Here is a 22564-nt window from a genome sequence, read left to right as displayed (position 1 = left end):
GGAGGAGAGGAAACAAAAACTCCCAAGTAGGGTGGAAAGGAAAAGTCTGGGGGTCCAAGGTAAACTGGCTGCCAAACTCCCCCCCCCAAGGGGGCAGATTGAAGGCTGCATCCACAATATAACATTTCGTAAGTCACATCAGCGTTCCGTGAGGCTTGAGCAGAATAGTCACGTCTGTGGGCCCTTGAGGTGCCATGCTTGCTCTCACCTACACGTGTGTCTGTGTGTGATGGAAAGAAAGTGAGGTAGGAGAAAAGAATTTCCCCACAAGGATCAATGATTATTATTACTGTTTTGTGAGACACTTGATAGGAGCAGATCTTTAATAATATTATTGCATCATCTTTGTAAATGGATTTAAAAAACATCCTTTCACATCAGAAACTTCCCACAAAGAAATAAATGACATAAAAAAATAAGATGAAATAATTTCAGAACATAATCCAAGTTTACGTTAATTGGCATTATAAGAAATAATTTCACATTTGATTATTTCATTTACGTTTTAATTATTTCATTTTGTCACAAAAAGCGTTCCATAGGAGAGGACACGTGAAAGTTGTTTGACTTGAACTACTCAAATATATACAAACTGATCAATCCGTGTTTCATTCCAATCAGCGAGGAATACGGATACATGGCTGGTACAGTATATGAATAGCGTGAAGTTCACCTCCCGAGCACTAGATGGCAGCGGCTGCTTTCTGCTTGCTTGGTTCCCTCTTTGCAGTAGCTCAGTTCACAAACATCCTGGTTGGTCGCCGTGGGTTTAGAAACATGGAAAGCCGCGAAGGTGAGAAATATTTTTTGAACTTGTTTTCTAGCTTTATGGTGCTCGTACATTAGCTGGCCAAATATATAGGCTATATATAGGCTGCTGTAGTTTTTCATATTATATTTACCGTTATTGAGCTACAGAGCTGGATGGTCTCGTCAGCGTCTGTCAGTAGAGTAGACTGTTTTGTGTATATGCACACCTGCCTGGAGTTTAAGCACAGACCGATTTATTCCATTACAAACCGCAGTATGTAATTTTACCCGGTTTCGTCTCGCTCTTGATGCTTGATGCGTCTTTGCATACTTTCATCAGGGTTGCCAACTCTCACGCTTGTGCCGTGACACTCACGCTTTCAGACTCACGCACACGCAGGAAGTCTTACGGCAAATATATCCTATTCCATTAGAGACCTAAAATTAGCTACATCTGAAGCGTTGGGATAGTTAGAAAACCATACACACTATTCACGAGGTAATGAAACTTTTACATGCATGTAAATGAGTGTGCAGACTTCTCTCTAATTGGAAATCTCACTCCAACCAGATGCCCAAAGTTGACAACCTTGCTTTCAGACTACAGTCAGCCATGGTTAAAGTAGTAGTTCTTAAGTCAAGGAGCAGATTTGTTGTTTTATGGGTGTAAGTTTCTGTCTGTTTTCCTCGTTCTGGTCCTTCAGCCTCCCAGGGCACCAGCAATGACAGTGACATCACGGCTGTCATGGGCTTCTCCGGCTTCGGTATGTCACGATCATTTTTCAAAATTTGAAACACATAAAATGGGACTTTTCCATTGCCTCACAGTCCTTTTTATTTTTCTGTCCATCCAGGAAAGAAGGCTCGCACGTTTGACCTGGATGCCATCTTCGAGCAGACCCGGCGGACAGCCATAGAAAGGAGTCAGCGAGTCCTGGGTGAGCAGCTTCTGTGGGCTGAGAGCTGGCTAGAGATCACAAGTCTTTCTACCAGACTAGCGGTATCCCCTGTATAAACATTATTGAACTTTACAGAACAGTTTCCTGTGATCACTTTTCCCTTGACAAAAACAGTCTGTGTGTGTGACCTGTGTGTATCCCTGTACACACGTATGAGAGTTTATCTGATGGTGGTGTGTATATATATGTATGCTGCTCAGTGGAAAGGCAGCAGGAGGTTGAACAGGAAATGGCGGCCGGCTCCGGGCCCAGTGGAAACACACCTCCCAGTTCCGGCCCCAGGTAAGGTCCTGCCCCCCTCTACGTTATGTTTTTAATTATGATTACAGTCCTGTGCAGCCTGTGCCGAGGATATACCTTTATCAGCAGGATCCCTCTGCTGCCATCCTGTGGCTTTTTGGAGTAATGTCTCTGTCTCTCTGTAGGCAGACACCGAAGGACGACAGCAGCAGCGGCTCTGACTCCGATTCAGACTCCAAGCTTATAGGGCCCCCTGTCCCTCCTGGGGCAGGTGTGGATGAGAGTGAGGATGAGGATGAGGATGAGGATGATGATGATGCTCCCGTGGGGCCTCCACTGCCTCCAGGATATAGAGGCAGCACGGCAGATGACGACGACGAGGATGAAAATGAGGATACGAAGGATGAAGAGGATGATGTGAGTTAATCAGGAAGATGATTGTGGGATACGTCTCCATTGAGCAGACGGCCCTTTCGGGCATACCTGCTTTCTGTTCTGTTGCTTTGGTGCACTGGTGCCATAGATTATCTGTCTCTGAGAGCCCAGCACCTCATTTCTAACATGCAGTGGGTGTTCTGAAGACTTAATATGTTCCTCCACATGGTGGCAGCACAATACCAAAGGCTGAAACTTCAGTAATCTCCATGAGTCATTCCATATCAAATCACCCAGCTTGAGGAAAAATTTCCCAGGTCGCCCTCTGAAAATTCCAAACAATGTGACATTGGAGAGCCTCTCACTCAGATAGATAAAGCACTCAGACTTTTTCTTTCCTGTCATTTATGACATATTAGGTTATGTTTATGCGGAAACCTTATGTATTACTGCTATTAGGACTGCTAGAATAATTTTTTGAAATGTGCTTAATTTTTCACAATTGGTCAAACGAAGACATGAAAATAAGCAATTGTGAAAGGCAGTTAACCATCATTTTCACTTATTTGCCATGTAGTCTTCTTGAAATAAGTCTTTGTGGTAATTCTGAAACTAAACTATGGTAATATTTGTGTTTTGGTTGAATTTGTATGGCAACAAAAGCCCAACAGCTCATTCTTAACTCATAACTCCAGGAGGAAGCTCAGCAACACCAGATTTTTGTCAGATCACCTTTGGATACATAAGCATACATGGTAAAAAACACATGAAAATGATTGTTTGATCTGATTACATTATTGAATTCTATGGACAAAGTTGGCCCTATTCGCAAAGTTTCAAGGCCGCACCGAGGGAGCTATGAATGCTGGGAGCTGGAACAAAACGAAGTCAGCAAAACGCATAAAATTAAAATGTCGAAAGGCTGTAGTTTCAAGAATATTAGAGATACAGACCTAATATTTGGAATTTCCCCATAAGTTTGGTATAGGAGCATCTGAATTTTTTTCCGGGAAATCTATGGGGGTGACCTGGGACCCCCTGGGTGATTTGGTATGGGATGACCCCCATCCATCTCTTGGCTCATGTCAGCTTCTGATGTTGATATGCCCCAGAGGACTGCCTGTTAGATATTGCCCTGGCACACTGCTCACAGGGTGTAAACTCTGCAGCTGGGGTTGTGATTATACACTCCCTGCAGAATTATTAGGCAAGTGTGTATTTTACTTGTATCTTCTCTTCAGACCGATATTTTCAATCCTGGTGAATCTCCACTTAAGAATGGGCCGTTTAAAAATGGAGCATGCTCACAATTTTGTATTCGTTCTTTCTTTTTGGAGTATAACATGAAACCGTGAATTATTACGCAAACAGTTATTACACTATTAAAATCAGCCAAAAAGGACATTACAGAGAGCAAAAGTAAACAGAATGGTAAAGCACTTGTTAGTGGGATGGAAGGCAATCAAAACTGTCAAACTTATAAGTCGTGATCGCCGTTCAGTGGAATGTTTTGTGGCCAACAGCCAGACGAAGATGGAAGAAGCTTGTGGAGAGAAGACGATATAAATTAACTGCATGAGATATGTGTCAAATCGAAGGGGAGACTTCCAGAAACACTTTAGTATCAAGTGTCTTCATCTTTCAAGCTGCAGTCCAAACTCCATAAGGCACACAAGCTAAAACCATCAAGAATGGGCAGAGTATCAAGGCTGATTTTACATTGGTTTTGTGGGATGAGATGGGAGTAGCTCCGCTGACCAGATGAATGGGCCAGTGGACGGATTTGTGATGGGCATCATAAACTGTTCCGAATCTAGAGCGAAGGAGGGGTATGAAAAGCGATGGTGTGGGCTGCAGTTATCAGTGAATTTCCGACTTGCAGATGGTGTAAATGCTCTAAGATCTGCTGCTCACTTTTATAAAATAACTTCTTCGAACACTGTTAAAGAGTAGTCCGCAGCATTTGAAAAGGCTATGAAATTTATACAGGACAGTACCTCTTCCCATGCATCAAAGCATTCCATAGATTGGCCAAGGAAGGCTGGAAAGATGACTGAATTTTGACTACAACAACAACAACAAATTTATTTTTGTATAGCGCATTATCACAACATTACATTGTCCCAAAGCGCTTTACAGCATCCCCACCCAAAGCCCCCAGTGAGTAAGCCATAGGCGACTAGGCCGCCTTCATCGCCTGACTTAAGCCCCATTGAGAACTGCTGGGCCTTAGTGAAGTGTGAGATTTGTCAAGGCAGAGCATCTCTGAGCAGCGTCTGGGAGGCGGTCCTAGCTGGGATCACCCTGGGCGCACCTGCCCTCCTCCTGCCCTCATCACTGCCCAAACCAACTTAACCTTCTTAACCTCCTGCCTGTCTGGGCAGCTTCTACCTTACTGTCCATCAGAGGTTGGACCTGCAGGAGTGGAAGATCTCAGCCCAGGCTGTCTTGGGCTGTAACTGTTTGAGACAGAATAGGTGGATATAACAAAAATTGTATTAGCACTGCAGACACGTGCAGGGTCTTGGGTCACAGTGCTGTGGGAAAGATGGGGGTGGGGGTGGGGGGGTTTGTAGAGCCTTCTATCAAAGTTTGGGTCCTATGAGCTCTGCTCTTTTCAGCTGAGTTAATGATCTGCTTACCCCACTATTCACAGAACCCAGTGAAGAGGATTCCGGACACACATGAGATCACCTTGCAGCACGGCGGTAAGACGGTAAGTCTTGGCCACTCCCCTACTGCTAGTCAAGCCAGCCTCCAGCAGGTGGCGCTCTGTCCACCCTGCTGGCCCTGCTAAGCCCAGCAGTAGTGTGGCGCCATGGTTTGCTCTCTGTCATACTGTATGTGGTTAGTGAGCTCTCCACACTTGTTAGCAGCTCTGCTCGTGTGCTGTGAGTAAACGTGACCTCCATTCCCAGCTGAGCCCCCTGTCCCCGCCCAGGTTTCAGCCCTCGCTCTGGATCCTTCCGGGGCCCGGCTGGTAACCGGGGGCTACGACTACGAGGTGAAGTTCTGGGACTTTGCCGGCATGGATGCGTCCCTGCAAGCTTTCCGCTCGCTGCAGCCGTGCGAGTGGTAAGTTCCCCTTTGGGGGGGGGGGGGACACCGTTTCACCCTGCTCTCATTCCTCCAGCCTGCAGAAACTGTCTTCTCCCTCCCCGTCACAGCAGTGAAAACCAAGACCGGAAGGGGAGCACTGGGTGGCTTGGCTGAGCGCTGCTGCCATGTGGATCCCGGCAAGGCTTTCGGGAGTTAATGGGCCGGGCAGTGCCGGTACTCCCGGGTCACACAGGCAGAACTGCATGGCACATTAGCAGGGGAGAGGGGCTGCTGGGAGGCAAATGGAGCGTGCTGCACTTACCAGGGCCCCACGCTAGCCCGGGGAGTGGGACTCCCCTGGAACGACGGGCGGGGTGTTCCCGGGAGTCACGCTGAACCCGAGAGCGTCAGGACCTCACACTGTGTGTGCACTGTTATACTGTGCAGAGGGATTTGAGAGGGGCAATTGTGATGCAGTGGTGACAGTGATGATCGCGATGGTGACTTGTGATTGTGGTGATTGTTGTGCTGGTAGTAGCGGTTGTAATTGTGGTGATTGTGGCAGTTGTGGTGATGACTGTCCTCCCATGTCAGTCACCAGATCAAGGCCCTGCAGTACAGTATCACTGGTGATGTCATCCTGGTGGTGGCTGGCAATGCCCAGGCCAAGGTGCTGGACCGAGACGGCTTCCAGGTTATGGAGTGTATTAAGGGGGACCAGTACATCGTGGACATGGCCAACACCAAGGTAGGCAGCCTGAGCCGTCCTGCTCTGAGGATGTCCAAGTTTTCTTCTGTATTTCCGTTGCTTTGCTCTGTGGCTGTGAGTGATTCACCCTCCACCCTGCACGGCTCTGGGAGGTGGGCCGGCCTTTTTTGCTGCCCTCTGGCCCTAATTCAGCATCCCACACATTGGGATGCACAGGCTAACGCTCTCTGATTGTAGCGGAAAGCTAGTTTAAGGCAGCTGTCATCTATAGCAGCAACTTACCCTCCGACGGCTAGTGGTTAGCTAGTGCTGGTGTAGCGCCCACCTGACTTGTAATGTACACCAGTTGTAGAAGATGACTAGCACCCCCTGCGAGCTCCAGTGGCAGGCTAGTCCCCCCCTACAGGCCATGTCACATAAACAGCAGCGCACAGTAATATCTCTGGCAGCGTGCCTAGGCTGGCTGACTGACGGTGGGGGCTGTTTGCAGGCCCAGTGACTGGGCCCTAGGTTTGAGAGCCCCCTCCCAGAATACCCTGCTTCGTCCAGCTGCCCAGTCATCTGGGACTTAGTCCGGTTTTGTTTAGTTATCGCCAATTTGCACTCTTGTTCTGTGCAGTGAATCGGTGCCTGGTGAAGCGACTCTAATTAGAGTGAGGGGTACGGTTAGGGCCCCCCCTGCGCTTGGCGAGGGTCCGCACCGTCCCGCCCATCTTTATTTAGCCTGTTTGTTGCTCTCCGGGGAGGCATCGGGCTTCCTGGCTGCCTCTCTCTGCTCCGGCTTGGTTTCCCTGTAGCTGAACCCTGAACAAACGCCCGCTTTCTGTCCGCTGCTCTTCCTGCCTGTTTGTGGGGGGGGGGGGGGGGGTGCGGCGGGACCCCCGTGGTCCTCTGTGTTTTGGCAGGAGTAGGCAGGAACCTCACCAGCTGTCCGCCATCCCCTTATGCTGCTAGCCCCTTCTCCATCCTCCTTATCAAAGTTATTTGTTTCTACTGACACTCTCCAGCTTCCATTGCAGTGTTGTCACGGTCTTGACTAGTGTTGGCTGTGGGTCAGACTGGGGGGGGTGGGGGCTGGCTGGCACTTGCACGCTAGCTACCCACCCCTGCTTAAAGTGGGTTAGAGTCGATCCGAGCTGCAGATGCTGGTTACTGATTATTGGAGGCGTGGCCTGTCTCTTGGCTGCTGATTGGTCCTGTCCTCCACAGGGTCACACGGCCATGCTCAACGGTGGCTGCTGGCATCCCAAGATCAAGGAGGAATTCCTCACCTGCTCCAATGACGGGTAAGTGGGGTAACACATGCCTTCTGCCTAAGGGAGAGCTTGTGCATGTGTTTGCAGCCCTCTTATTAAAACTATGGTGATTATGGTGTTTTCATCTGCAACAAAGTTTGTTTAGCTTATGGCTCCCGACTGACCTTTTCACCTCTTCATGAAGTCCGGTACATTCAGTCCAGTAATCTTTAGCTCCTTTCAATACCTATAACTTAACAGCGCCACCTCTGAATTTGTGGTGTTATTAATCTAACTGCCTGCAGGGGGCAGCAGTGCACAGCTGATGGGGGGGCAGAATTCCGTTACAGTAGAGAGCACACTTACTCCCTCCCCTACAGAGCTGAGCGCCCTATAAAATGCTGGGGTGGCTTTGTTGTGAAGCCACACACAGGCCTGGGGGCCCTTCTTCCGCTGGGGCCCCCCATTCACAGTGCGCACACTGCTGTTGCCAGGTGAATGCGAGCTGGCGGGGGCCCGACAGAGCTGAGAATAGGGGCTCGTCTGTCCGCATGGGTTTTGTCTGCTCTCCTCCTGAATCACCCATTTACTCTTTAAGCCAATTAAGCAAGCGGTTTCCCAGGGGGTGGCACTATGGGAACGGAGTAGCCATGGAGGGGGGAACAAGGGCACCTTTCAGACCGGTCACAGTCCCTGGACCCGTCCCTGCTGCGTGCCTTTCTCCAGCAGCGGACGCCGAGGGACCCTGGGGAAGTGCATCCTGTGGGCATGCTCCTAGGGTGGTCTTCCCGGGGGGGGGGGGGGGGTCTTTGCTTCTGAGTTTGCACCCTGGGCTCTGTCTGACGGGAGTCTTGGTGGGATGTGGAAGCTTTGTGTGCTATTTTTAACAAAGTTAAATTAAGCATGATTCACTTCTCTGGTGGGGCTGAAGCCCCCTGAGCAAACTCCCATCCCCCCCCCACCACCCCCCCGCCTGGTGATGATCTGGGGTCAGTGGGCCTTCTGGTGAATTGGCCCCTCCCTGCACCTTGACAGACGGGCGGCTTTTTTCTGGACACTAGCTGTGTATTGATGAGCTCCTGCTCCTCACTGATGCCCCCCCCCCCCCCCCCCAGGTTCCGGAAGCTGTCTGATGACCACTCAGTAACCTCACTTTGCAAACACTCCATGTGCAGGATTATTACCATAATCCTGTGTTTCTTTGTACAAGACAAATTGACGAAGCATAAAAATGTCACTGAACGGTCAAGCAACAGTTTGAGGAACTGGGGTGGGAGTTTGGGATGTTTGGGGGTGGGAGTGCTTGAAGCTGTGACATCATAGGATCATGGGTCGCCATAGTGATATGGACTAGACCTCCCATACTCTGGTACTGAGGGGTTTGGGCCGACTGCGCAATATGTCTATCTGGACTGCAGCACAATGCTACTGTGTATGCCTGTGGAATCCCACTCGCTTGGCTCGCCTGGGGGGGTGACGGCCATCTTCCAGCTGCCTGCCGCTGGGATCTGGGGGCGATGGCTGATTCGGGTGTGACACCAGTTTAGTGTCTGTTTGAGAGAGACGGGCCACTTTTTGAAAAGTGATCCTGTGTTTTGAAAAGAATGGAGAACCTGACATGAACGGGAGGTCAAAGGGCAAACACGCGCGTTGCCTGGAACAGGTGCTGGGACAGCCGGGCCCCGTGTGGACAGCTGGGGGCCGCTCTGAGCATGTGGGCCAGGCAGGACCTCTGACGCTGCAGGGTCACCTGCTCCCTGAAGCGTCTCGAACCCCTGTCCGTGCTCCCCAGCCCTGCCTGAGGTCACCTCTGCCCGGCTGTCCCCATTGGTGACCGGAGAGGGCACAGGGCATTACCTTGGCATGATGAGAACCCTGGCAGAGGTGTTAAGGTACTGTGACCTCTTTGAGGTCCCATCTGGACAGATTGACTGAATTTGGTCAGATTCTTGACTCCTGACCCCTGACCTCTGGGGCCTAGGCTCTGTGCTTACATGTGCACCCCTCTGTGGTGGCGGAGCTTTTCAGCCCTGATGTGTTCAGCAGGTGGAGAGGTGAAGACTGGCAGGGTTCATATGGTCATGAAAATTCTGGGAAAATTAAGAAATCACGTTTTCCAGACCTAGAAGAGTTGTGGAAAATAAAAAATATCAAACATTTTTGGAAAGTTCATGGGATTTTTGAGAACTACGTTTTTTTTCCCCCCAATCAATCTTCGCAGTATAACCCTGTTCCTCTTGAGCAGTATCTTGATTATACCTTGTGGGGACATTTCTCCAGTCCTCACAAGGGAGAACTCAATTTCATTTAAAAAAAAAAAACTAATAATGCCAAAAGTCTTGTATTTTTTTGGTTACTTGTGAAGGTTTGGGCTCAGTGTGTGAGGTTAGGGCTCAGTGTGTGTGAGGTTAGGGCTCAGTGTGTGTGAGGTTAGGGCTCAGTGTGTGTGAGGTTAGGGCTCAGTGTGTGTGAGGTTAGGGCTCAGTGTGTGTGAGGTTAGGGCTCAGTGTGTGAAGGTTAGGGCTCAGTGTGTGAAGGTTAGGGCTCAGTGTGTGAAGGTTAGGGCTCAGTGTGTGAGGTAAGGGGTCAGTGTGTGAGGTAAGGGGTCAGTGTGTGAGGTTAGGGATCAGTGTGCGAGGTTAGGGATCAGTGTGCGAGGTAAGGGATCAGTGTGCGAGGTAAGGGCTCAGTGTGCGAGGTTAGGGCTCAGTGTGCGAGGTTAGGGCTCAGTGTGCGAGGTTAGGGCTCAGTGTGTGAAGGTTAGGGCTCAGTGTGTGAAGGTTAGGGCTCAGTGTGTGAAGGTTAGGGCTCAGTGTGTGAGGTAAGGGGTCAGTGTGTGATGTAAGGGGTCAGTGTGTGAGGTTAGGGCTCAGTGTGTGAAGGTTAGGGGTCAGTGTGTGAGGTTAGGGCTCAGTGTGTGAAGGTTAGGGCTCAGTGTGTGAGGTAAGGGGTCAGTGTGTGTGAAGGTAAGGGGTCTGTGTGTGAAGGTAAGGGCTCAGTGTGTGTGAGGTTAGGGCTCAGTGTGTGTGAGGTTAGGGCTCAGTGTGTGTGAAGGTAAGGGGTCAGTGTGTGTGAGGTTAGAGATCAGTGTGTGAAGGTTAGGGATCAGTGTGTGAAGGTTAGAGATCAGTGTGTGAAGGTTAGAGATCAGTGTGTGAGGTAAGGGGTCAGTGTGTGTGAGGTTAGAGATCAGTGTGTGAGGTTAGGGCTCAGTGTGTGTGAAGGTAAGGGGTCAGTGTGTGAAGGTAAGGGGTCAGTGTGTGAAAGTAAGGGGTCAGTGTGTGAGGTAAGGGGTCAGTGTGTGTGAGGTAAGGGGTCAGTGTGTGAGGTTAGGGCTCAGTGTGTGTGAGGTTAGGGCTCAGTGTGTGTGAAGGTAAGGGGTCAGTGTGTGTGAGGTAAGGGCTCAGTGTGTGTGAGGTTAGAGATCAGTGTGTGTGAGGTAAGGGGTCAGTGTGTATAGGTTAGGGCTCAGTGTGTGAGCTAAGGGGTCAGTGTGTGTGAGGTTAGGGCTCAGTGTGTGAGCTAAGGGGTCAGTGTGTGTGAGGTTAGAGATCAGTGTGTGAAGGTTAGAGATCAGTGTGTGAAGGTTAGAGATCAGTGTGTGAGGTAAGGGGTCAGTGTGTGTGAAGGTTAGAGATCAGTGTGTGAGGTAAGGGGTCAGTGTGTGTGAAGGTTAGAGATCAGTGTGTGAGGTAAGGGGTCAGTGTGTGAAGGGTTAGGGCTCAGTGTGTACCTTACTCAGGTAATGTTACATCTCTCCTATGGACCCAAACATCTGCCCCCACTGTCCCCCACACCTCCTCCCCACCCCTCTGGCGGTGACTGCTTGGTTCTAATCCATGCATCTTCTTGCCCAGGACGGTCCGCACCTGGGACCTGAACTCAGAGAAGAAGCACAAAGCGGTGTTCAAGCCACGCTCACTGCAGGGCAAGCGCGTCATGCCCACCTGCTGCACCTACAGCCGCGATGGCAGGCTCATCGCGGCCGGCTGCCAGGATGGCACCATCCAGATCTGGGACCGCAACCTCAGCGTGAGTCTCCCGTCCTGCAGGGGGCAGGCATGAGCAGTAGCGCTGGGCTGGTGGGAGGAATCCGTACATGAATAGATGTAATGGGGGTGCGAATAGGCCTGATTAGCCTGACGTCAGCAGCGTGTTCTGTATCGGAGGGCTGACAGACTGCCCTGTGTGAGTCTGTTGAGGCGGAACGGCGCCCCAGGGGCCGGCTGATGGCAGCTGCGATATCCACGGCCTTTTCTGTCCTGTGCCCTGTACCCTATTCTCATTCTGCTTGCTGCCACTAGGGGCGCTGCAGCTAATGCCCCTGCTTCTTCAGACAAATGAGGCTCTGTTTCTGTGCATGCAAGGCCAGACAGCGCTTAAGCGCCCACCACTTTAACCCAGAGTGTGGCTCAGTAGTTTGCCCCCCCCCCCCCCCCCCCCCGACAGCAGCTTTGTTCTTAAAGACCTTACTGTGTGTTTATTTTAAAGGGGGGCGGGGGTTCAAACTTGACAAAACACACACTGGACCTTTGACCTTTGCCTTTACATTTTTATATGTGATTCTAGCCTTTGTGTGATTCTCGTCCGTCTCGTGGCTCATCGTGAGTAATTGTGATTTGTCCCCCCACACCCCCCCAAAGATATCCAGCTGCCTCTCCCTAGCAAAAGGGCAGGACTGATGGGACAACCTGCAATTTATTATGTGGCCGCCCCCCGAGACTAAATATTTACCCAGAATTCCTCAGCAGCTTAGAAAAACAGTGCGTGAAGGTGACGGGGGCCTCATCATCTGGGGTTTCAGGCAGGTGTGGGGGGGGGGGTAAGTTTGGGAAATGTCAGCAGGGTTGGAAAAGCTCCGACATTTTTGAAGCGTCAGTCCTGCCTCGGCGGGCAGGGAGACGGTCTGTATCTGTTTGTGCGGTCTCCTGCTGCCCGGCTTCCCATCGGTACACTGACAACGGGTGCGCAGTCTTCTGCTGTGGAGTGGCTTGCGGGAGTGCTCCACCTGTCACCTCAGCTTAACCTGGCTGTCGAGTAGATAAAGGGTTTGTCGGGGCTGCTCATCTATTCTGACGGGTCCTGATCTGAGGCTTCTGGCCTCAGTGTTGTGATTGGAGATGACGGGGACTGATGAATCCTAGGAAAGAGATCCCAGGGTACCCTGCGTTGTCTCGTCCTGGACTTTGATTACACTGTACCGACAGTCCAGCTGTTTTGCAGGTTGCTAGGCGACGTGGCCACACCGATGATGGGAAAGTGGTTTTGACTCAGACCCGTTTAGAGTGTGCTGCAGGACGGATGGTGAAATGGACTTCCAGATGTGATGCTATGAGCTTTGTGCTGAAGGGCAAGCTTACGTGTGCGTGTGGGTCTGACCTGCATCTGTCATTCCAAACTCACGTACATCATTCCCATAGAGACTGTGGAATGTTATACAATAAATACTGAACAGGATCACATGGTACCATGACCAATGAGCCTGTTGTATCCTTAAAATGAGCATGATGCGAAAAACCATCAGGGAGCCAGAAAGATTCCCAGAATCCCACTTCTACAACTGCTATTACAAATAAGACTAATAATGTAGAAATTAATGAAGGGTATGGAAGAGAAGTGGGTAATAGCGTTCAAGACCGAACGGTGTGTTTGTAATATACACATGAAGCGCTCTTATGAAATATTGCTTTAAAATTTTATTTTTCAATATTAATTGTGTTAAAAGGATCTTCAGGTATATACTTTTATCTTGCTGACATTGACAGAACCTTTACTAAAATCCATTAATCCATCCATTTTCTGAAACTGCTTGTCCTATCGCGGAGGCTACGGGTACAAGGCAGGGAACAGCCCAGGATGGGGAGCCAACCCATCACAGGGCACAGTCACACATATACCTACAAGCAATTTAGAAGATCCAATTAACCTCAGTATGTTTTTGGACTGTGGGGGGAAACTGGAGTACCCGGAGGAAACCCCACGACGACACAGGGAGAACATGCAAGCTCCAAACACATCGAGCCATGGCAGAGGCTCGAACCCTGATCCCAGAGGTGTGAGGCAACAGTGCTAACCAATAAAATGTGTTTCATTAGTATTACAGTAAGAACATTCTCTGCCAACTTTGAGAAGACCTTCACTTAACGTTACCTAAAGTTCTAGGAACGTTCCCTGGTGGCTGGAACCCCACTTCTCCCCCTCCCAAACACTGCTGTAGGTTTTTCACCGTCTGAATGTCTTGCGATCTCTTAGTCCTGCTGCTTCCGAGGATCAGGTAGCCGAGTCCTGTCCGATGCAGCTGTCTGAATCCCTCACTGCTGACAGTTATGTGTTTTTCCTTCAAGTCTCTCGATCTTCCTCACACTCTGTTTTGGTTCTGAAGTTCATTAAAGCACTTCATAACAGTTCCCTTACCACCATGTTTGTGCGTGTTTGAGGGTCCCAAGTCATTATTTTTGCATACAACCCCCCATCCCTTTACACCCACGGGTCCTCTGGAACCAAGTGATAGTGGAGTTTTGGGCTGTTCCTCTGCCTGAAAAAAAGCAAATGTCTTGTGAGGTTGCAATGGAGTAGTTGGTGTTGCTCTCTCCACCCGTCGTCCGTTTAGATGTGGGTTTACACTCTTGCACATCCCCGACAGTCTGCTTTCAGAGCGGCCTCTGGTCAGCTTTGTGGCCCATGGCCGTGCTTGTAAACATCTCCCACATCACATGCTCACATCCCCCCTGCTCATGCCCCTCGGATGACCAGCCTGCTTTTGTAGTAACAAGGCGGTGTGGTATGGAAACCTTTATGTAAATCTGGAGTCTGTTTCTCTCTTGAGAGAGCGCAGCTTTCCAGGGCATACCTTCTGTAACCCATTACCGCTAAGCAGGTACTCCCCTGCTGCATGAATGAAATCACTTTGGGGAGGGTTCAGTGTGCCTTCAGACGGCGACCTCTCCTTCAAAGCCTGGGACGGCTTCCTCCTCTGCCACCCCCCACCCTCCCCCCAAATCCATCCATTTTTAAGCTGAGATTCCACAAAGACAAGGCTGGCAGGCTTCCCTCTTCAGAATATGGCTGAAGCGTGAAATCTTCTCTGTTCGTTCCCTGTCACGGGCAGAGCCAGAGGGGGCAGAGTTTGGGGCCAGGGGTCTGGTGATGGGGCCTCGCTGGCTTGCTTTTGAGATGAGCCAGACGGGAGTTTGTGATACTACCACCAAGTTATGTTTAGCCCTTTCCCTCAGATGAGGAAGAAGCAACATACATCAGGCCTAACATGGAATTGGAGCAAAATCAGTCTGATATTTCAGGGCCTTGTCCATAAGTGGTATACGGCCCGCTCACTCATGTGCTTCAGTTGTATATGTTCACTTGATTCTGGATTGTTCAAACTGGACCCCAAGACCAGAGTTTCTTCCGGCAGGTAACGGGCTATCCAACTGCAGTCCTGCACAGATGCTCTTTAAGTACATCTCTGGCACTTCATGTGTTGCTTGTCGCATGACAAAAATATTCAGTCTTGACAGCCTATCTAAGACTGTTACGCATCACTTTTATTGATGCATGGATAATGTGTTTTTCTCATCAGCCGTACCTAATACCCCTTGATATCAATGAGATCAGAATCACAGGAGTGACCCATTATCAAAAGAAACTGTGCATTAGAGTCTGGAAGGAAATGCAAATTGTGAGCAGGTTACTTTAGATTTGTGGTGTGACTGTTCGGCCAGAATGAGCTTGGGTGCGCCGAGGCCACTGAGAAGCTGGTCCTCTGCCATCAGCACTGGGTTGCCCCTCCTGTTTTTGTAGCACAGATGTTGCAGGCAACTGAAGGATTTGGGTGAAGCTTGAACTGGTCCACGGCCTGGCCCAGATTGGGTTACTGTAACAGCTACTCTGAAGGAAAAGAAAGAACTAAACCCATGTAGGATTAATTCATCTTCAGCGAAAGTTCCCTGAAAACTCATGGGGGAATGTAAAGTGATTATGTCAACAGGCTATTAAAAAAGTTTGTTTTTCCAGGTCTGCGAAATCTGCTAGTTTTCCCCGTTAACATTAGCTTCCTAGTACATTGAGATCCAGAAGGATACAGACATGTCCAGCTGTAAAGTGTGCCGAGTTGTGTTCAGATCACCCAAGTTGACAAAACGTCAAGTGAGGAGTGATGTGGGAATTGCTTGTGAGAATTATCTCATCTTTGGCAAAACAGTGTTCTGTTTGGCAAAAATGTCACCCCTCTGGTTGCATAGGTTTTAGGTGACTGACTAACCTGTTGAAGGTTTACAGGGTTGGGGTTCGTTGAGCTGACATGATGGTCTGTCTCTTGTCCCGTCATAGGTGCACACCAAGTTTCACTGTCGCCAAGCTCATGCCCCGGGCTCTGACACATCTTGCCTCACCTTCTCCTATGATGGGACGACGTTGGCCTCACGAGGAGGTGAGACTCCTAGAACCACACCCAGGTACTGCAGCAGTTTTAAGAAGGGACTCACCATAGTGAGCTTTGTCAAGGTAGGAGACAGCAATGGGCACACACTGGGCAGATCCTCATGGCATAACCCCCCCCCCCCCAGCTATGACTGTGCCCCCTGCTCAGCCCCGTCCTGTCGGTGGCTTGGACAAAGTCCCCTGGTCCTACATGGCACAGGTCCCCCCCCACCCCGGTCTCTGTGCCGCCCGGCAGGACTGCAGTCATTCCCATTTCTCTCCTTTTTAATATAAACTCTGTCCCTTGAAGTTCAGCAAAACAGGTCTGCAGTAAAACTGCAAGCTGCAAATAAAATTGATTTCTCAACCTCTCCACCCCCCCAGAACAGTCTTCATTATTTACTAAATTTAGCATTATTTATTTAGCTGTTACCAATTAAACAGATTCCATTATAAGAGCCTGGGTTTAGGTAACAGGGACTCTGTTCCTGCCCATTTATGGTCCTGCTGTGTACTTTACCTGTTCGCATGTGGTCTGAGCAGAGACGGAAAGGCAAGGCTGCGTGTCCCGGCGCCATCCTCATCCCCTCCTCTATCTGCTTCTCCAGGAGATGACACTTTGAAGACCTGGGACATCCGGAACTTTAAGAAGCCTCTTAACTCAGCTTCAGACCTGCCCAGCTTCTTTCCCATGTGAGTGCTTTGGGTGCCATACCTTCGGTGGGGGTGACTGCTGGAGCAAACCAAAGACGCCACACCCACCACCTAACCTTCACCCCCTTCCACTCACAGGACAGACTGCAGCTTCAGCCCAGATGATCAGCTGCTAGTCACGGGCACCTCGGTCAGGAAGGGTGAGGGAAACGGCAAGCTGGTGTTCTTCCACAGAGCCTCTTTCCAGAAGGTGTATGAGATCGAGGTGTTTGACTCGGTGAGTGTGATTGGACGCGGCTGCAAATGGCACGGGCCACGTGGTAGAAGGATCAGTCTGAGGACCTTCCATGACATGCTGTTTTTGTTATTGGACCTACAGCACCTTTACAGTGGATGCCCAGTCTCTGAGGCTGCTTGGCGTGAGCATGCGTCTCGCTCCGTTTGGTGTGACTGACGTTTGCCATCCTCCCCCCACCCGCTGCGCTCAGCACACTAGAACAAATCAGGAGTGTGGAGCATTTCTGCGACCTGTCACGTCTGATTTGTGTGTCTGCTCGTTCCACGGCTGTTTGTCATTCCTGCCCCTCTCAGTCATGCCCCCTGGGTGTTACTACATTGCTCTCAGGAGGTGTGGCCTCTCAAGAGGGGTGTGGCCTGAAGGTTATCAGCCTCTGGGCTTCTCCACAGCTCCTTGACACTCCCCACTTGTTGGGTCTTAGGGGTTGCTGGGAGCCATCCTTCGTGCTGAGCTGTTTACGGTGTTTGCACTGTTCCCCCCACAGCAGCCCGAGATGTGAGCACCAGCCAAATGTCTGAAGGCAGAGGTGCCAATGTGTCTGAGCCCTATCCTGTTTCAAGATCTGCATTGTGGGTAGTTAGAGAAATGGTGATGGAAATGCCCCACCACATAAATGCCTCACATGGCACCAGGGCGCCCTCTATAGGTTGGGGCAAGCAGCACTGCAATGAGAGTCTTCTCCTGCAACCTCAGGTCTGGCTCATGACGTCCTGAGGTGGGATGGTTTGATGTGCTGTTTTGGTGTAGCTTCTCTCTGAGGATGCTGTGAATGCTGGACTGTGAGCAGTAACCAGAGGCTTCTGGGAGCCTGGGGTCTCCGCCATGGCTGCCAGGCACGTCCAGGCTCGTCTTCCTCTTCTGCATGGATTTTTTTCCCTGGGTCTGCTTCAGCTCCATGGGGCGGAACGGAATTTCTCGACCGACTGCCGGTCAGCGAGATGTTGGCATTCTTCATGAGATGTTTGGTGTCTTGGGTATTCGGAGCTGGAGAGGCAGCCCGTGTGTGTGTGTAAAGACCAACTGCACACGACTACATGCAGTGGTGTGTGGATACCCATGGCCCATGTCTTATGACCACTCGCTCGCAGAAGCGTGGGTGATACAGTCTCCAGGCCTCTCCGAGTCGGCCGTGCTGGTATGGCTGTAGTTCCTTGCCCTCTAGGTGGTGCTGTCTCTGCAATTCCTAACCATCAAGTGGAAGTTGTAGTGTTTCCACAAGGGCCATAAATCTGAGCAGATGAGCCACTAAACTGGAGTCTGTTACCTAGACGTGTTTGTGTGCTGGGAGCACCTCCAAAGCCAGGCTCCCGTGGCTCCCGCCGAAGCTGCTGACATCTGACGACTCCTTTATGTGGGCCAGCTTCATAACACCTCTTCTGTTCCTCAGAGTGCTGTTCGCTGCCTCTGGCACCCCAAGCTGAACCAGATCATGGTGGGAACCAGCAATGGCCTGGCCAAGGTCTACTATGACCCTGTCAAGAGCCAGAGGTAGGCTGTAGCTCGGCGTGTGTGTCTGTGAGTGTGTGTCTGTGAGTGTGTGTCTGTGAGTGTGTGTCTGTGAGTGTGTGTGGGTGCACACTCCTGTGTTCTTCTGTCTCTCTCCTAACATTCAGGACATTGTCCTGCTTGATCAAGGCTTTTATTCTGCACAGAGGACGTTCTACTCCTTCTGCTTTTAGTGTAGAACTGAGCCACAGGCTGGTTGGTATGTGGAGAAGGTCCATCTAGGAATACAGGAGCACAGTACTGCACAGTACTGCGAGAGGCAGCACCCCAAGCCATTTAGTGCTATGCTAACTTAGTTAGCACCATAGGCTCTATTTAAGTATTTAGTTTTGTACTAAACTAGTCAGCACCCTGAGCCAAATTTTCATCTTTTATCTGGTAATCTGTTATAAAGACTCTTCCCCCAACGTCATTGTTACAGAGGAGCCAAACTATGTGTGGTGAAGAACAAAAGGAAGGAGAGGCATGCAGAGACCCTGACCCAGGATTACATCATCACACGTAAGTATGACATCATTGCTGCCATGTATGTGTACCGTCACACCGGTCATGTGATGCAGGTAGGGCCCAGTGTGCAGTCTGCTTGTGAGGGTGTCACCTCCCTCTTCTCTTCCACCCCCCCTCCAGCCCACGCCCTCCCCATGTTCCGAGAGGCCCGGCAGCGTAGCACCAGGAAACAGCTGGAGAAGGACCGTCTGGACCCGGTCAGGTCCCACAAACCAGAGCCCCCTGTGTCTGGACCAGGTATTGCATCCCCCTTCAGATTTGTCAGGTGGCTCTGATTTAGGGGGCGGGGTTGGGCTGAAGCACGCCTTAAGTTATGTGTAGCCCATGCGGATTGGGCAGCGTGGTAACCAGCTACCTGTGACGGACAGGTCGGGGGGGGCGCGTGGCGGCACATGGCGGCACGCTCTCCTCGTACATCGTGAAGAACATCGCTCTGGACAAGACGGACGACAGTAACCCGAGGGAGGCCATCCTGCGGCACGCCAAGGCAGCCACTAATGACCCCTACTGGATCGCCCCGGCCTATGCCAAGTACGGCGTGATGGGGGGGGGGTGCATGACATCACACACAGTCATCACAGGCCAGCTCCGCTCCTCAGTATGCTTGGGCAGGTGTCTCACTGCTCACAGATGTGCATGACTGAAGGCCCCCCCCCGCCGTGCCTGGCCGCAGGCTGCCCTTACTGGAGGGGTAAGGGGGACGTGCTCTGAGCCACTGTAAACAGAATTCCTGTGGCAGCAAAGCACAAGTGCCCCGGTGAGCCAGTGAGGAAGCCAGAGCCTCAGGGGTGCAGACCTGTCTGAGCTGGGGGAGCCGGCCGGGGGCGGGGCCAGGATGGCCATGTTGTTCCTCCTCAGTCTCAGAGCAGGCAGGATGCTGACGGCCCCCCCCCTGTTTTATGTCTCCTCCCCACCATGTCTCCAGTGTTCTCTGGACCTCCCCGTCTGGCTGGCTGCACACAGTCCATTCGTACTGTGTTTATAAGCTCTGCGTTCATTAATCTCAGGCCTTTCACTGCAGCTATTTCCAGTGTTTTGGACGGTCCCGTGTGTGTGTGTGTGTGCTGGTTCACGAGCACTGCACACACATACACCCACACACGCTCTGATCACATGGCCAGCATTCCTCCTGCATTTTCGTTTGGTTTCTGAAGGTTTTGCAGTATGAGAAGCCGATGTAGAGCCCCAAGTGCACAGTCCCTGTGCTTCCCTAAGTGTGACAGTGTTAGAAAAGGACAGTTTGTGTTTGAGATGAGCTATTTTGACTTGACTGACAAAAGCCGAGAGCCCTTCAGGGACCCCTAGGGGCCACTTCCTGTCACTGGGAGGCCCCTGTCCTGCACACCTTTCTCTTCCTCACACTCACTTTCTGCTGCAGCTGTGGCTCTCATCCTCCTCTGCCTCGCTCCCCCTGCCAGTCCCTCACCTCACATGTCCCCCTCAGCTCTTCCTTGATGATTAACCCCGCTTGTGTCAGCCTGATGATGATATCGGTGCTGTTCCCATCCCTCCATTCTCCCAGGACGCAGCCTAAAACTGTCTTCGCTGATGTGGAGGCTGAGGACGAGGAGGATGATGATGAACCCGAATGGAAGAAACGGAAGATCTGAGTAGTGCCCCCTGCCTTTTCCAACTGGACAAGCAGAGCTGTCAGTAGCCATGTGGGGCCCGGTGCAGCACCAGATGGCCTCTGAATGCTGCGTGTGATCTGGGCTCCCTGTGTGTGAGGTTGGGGGGGGGGGGGGTGTGCGTGTGAGAGAGGGTGGGTATATGGGTGTGTGTGTGTGTGTGTGTGTGTGTGTGTGTGTGTGTGTGTGTGTGTGTGTGTGTGTGTGTGTGTGTGTGTGTGTGTGTGTGTGTGTGTGTTGTCACTCCCAGCATGTTAAATCCTCCCTCCTGAATCCTTTATTCTTCCGTAACCCAAATGTGTCTCAGCTTGCCATCTCAGCTCAGTGTTTTAAAAATGTCAAGTAAATCATTAAAACTTTGCTGCCTTTGATCAGACCTAGTTATGTCCCCTCTGGCACTCAGTAAGTCACCCATTTACTGATTCCTGCATTCATAACTGACTGCTGGTCACTTTGCAGTCGATCCTCAGACTCTGAGGCTTGTGGCCTCTTGCACTGTAAGAGGAGCGTGTGGCCTGTGCAGTACGCTCACTCTCGATTCCAGATGACCGTCAGAAGCTTCTGGAAGGTCCCATCTCCATTCCAAACACGTATACATAACTGCTTCCTGCTGGGAATCCTGTCCACCGTGAGCTGCTCTGTGCCAGACATGGCAAACCTTACTGGTGACACTTTGGGATCAGATAAATATTTGAAGTTACAGCCTTTCTCCTGCACAGACCTCAGTGCACCTCTGTTGTGCGGGGTGATTGTGCACTTTTTCACAATTTAACAAGACCCTGGGGTGCACCAGGGGAACACTGTGATATCTCGACATTAAATTGACATACTGTGGCTTCTGACTGCTTGGCAAGAAATGACCCTTTAAAATAAACCTTTTTCAAAAGTGGAAACAAATCTCATTGAACAGGGACGATCTGAACTGGTCAACAAGAGACCGGAGACCACAGCGCCTCCTACTGCATCGCGTTCAAAATAATGGTGTTGACTTCCCTGTGGCATTGTGATTCCAGAGCTCACCCAATACGGCCTCTCTGACTTACTCACGTAGGGTGCAAGTACACTCAGCACAACCATCCACCCAGGTAAATGAAGCCCAAAATAGGTTAAAAGAAGCAGGCCGTAATGTTAGGTAACTTAAGCCTGCGTATCCAGCCTCATCGTAATCCAGCGGCTCCTATTCTGAGTGATGATGTCACATGCAGTGCAGGAGTGCTGGGCAGGTGATGTCATGAGCCCTCTGCATGCACTGCTGTCATCCTCTGGGTTTAGCAGTGGGTACGGCCCTGTGTAAGCCGACACGGCGCTGGAGGGCAAGCGGCCGCTCCCGGCCCGGCCCGATCGCCTTGCATGGCTTGGTGACCCCAGGACCTGCTGAAACTGCGGCCGTGTCCCAACATCTGTGCTTTGTGTGACTGCAGCCCAGGACAAGCCAGACAGTGTCTTTACTGTGAAAGATGGAGGATTTGACAGCGATTTCCGTTAAATAGAAAGCGGCATGAGAGACTCCACCCAGTGATAGGTGGAACTGAAGGGTGGTGATTTTGGCAGTGGGGGCAGAGGGGGATCAGCGAGCGACATGCCCTTCAGAAAGGCAGCTGGCAGGGTCCTGAAACGCTTAATCGACGCTTTATCAATGCTTCACTAATGTATTCGCGCCATTCGGCCCCGGTGCCCAGATTTACTGCTAGCTATGCGCTTAGAGCCAGCCTGTGTTTACTGTAGGGGTCTGGAGGAGGAAGCAAGAATGTAGCCAGCTAGGCACTGTGGCGCTCTGTGCTGCACCCCCTGGGTAACCCTAACCCTAAACCTAACCCTCCCGCTGTGCTGAAAATTTGTCTTGGGGTGAAGGTTGGCGGTCAGCATCCAGCGCCGGGCGCATTCAGACAGGCAGGTGGAAACGAGTACCACTGGCAGTCATAGGAACAAATTTAATTCCATTAAAAAAATACAAAATGTATATTGTACAAAAATAGCGCGGAGAGCTTTGGTTCAGCCTGTTACACACGTGTGATCATCAGTGCCAGAGGCGCTATCTGCAGCACGCCTCGCGGTCACGGCCCTGGCGTGTGTGTGGCGGAGGGACGTGACACAGTGAGTCGCCATCTGCAGTCACATTACCGCACAGCATCTGGAAGCAGCAGCCTGGGGCGGCAGCGGGGGGGGGGGGGCGGACATGGCGGTCTGAGGTTTGACAGGCCTGTGGCCCCATCTGCCATCCATCACATCCCTGACATTTAGAAATATTT

General features: G+C 51.0%; 1 protein-coding gene across 1 annotated transcript; it reads left to right on the top strand.

The window, feature by feature from the left end:
- Positions 1-653: 653 nt before the first annotated feature.
- Positions 654-20686, top strand: LOC111842234 (WD repeat-containing protein 70). Its single transcript, XM_023808648.2, has 18 exons — positions 654-793; positions 1455-1514; positions 1605-1688; positions 1910-1991; positions 2135-2366; positions 4981-5040; positions 5266-5399; positions 5958-6111; positions 7282-7358; positions 11165-11339; positions 15633-15732; positions 16331-16415; positions 16515-16653; positions 18062-18162; positions 18602-18681; positions 18808-18924; positions 19056-19218; positions 20210-20686. Exons 1-18 carry the CDS (start codon positions 688-690, stop codon positions 20295-20297), a joined length of 2037 nt encoding a protein of 678 aa, XP_023664416.2. The 5' UTR covers positions 654-687; the 3' UTR covers positions 20298-20686.
- The last annotated feature ends 1878 nt before the right edge of the window (positions 20687-22564 follow it).

This window comes from Paramormyrops kingsleyae, chromosome 7 (genome assembly GCF_048594095.1).
Source record: "Paramormyrops kingsleyae isolate MSU_618 chromosome 7, PKINGS_0.4, whole genome shotgun sequence".
In the NCBI taxonomy this organism is placed as follows: Eukaryota; Metazoa; Chordata; class Actinopteri; order Osteoglossiformes; family Mormyridae; genus Paramormyrops; species Paramormyrops kingsleyae.
This window is presented reverse-complemented; position numbering and strand designations above follow the sequence as displayed.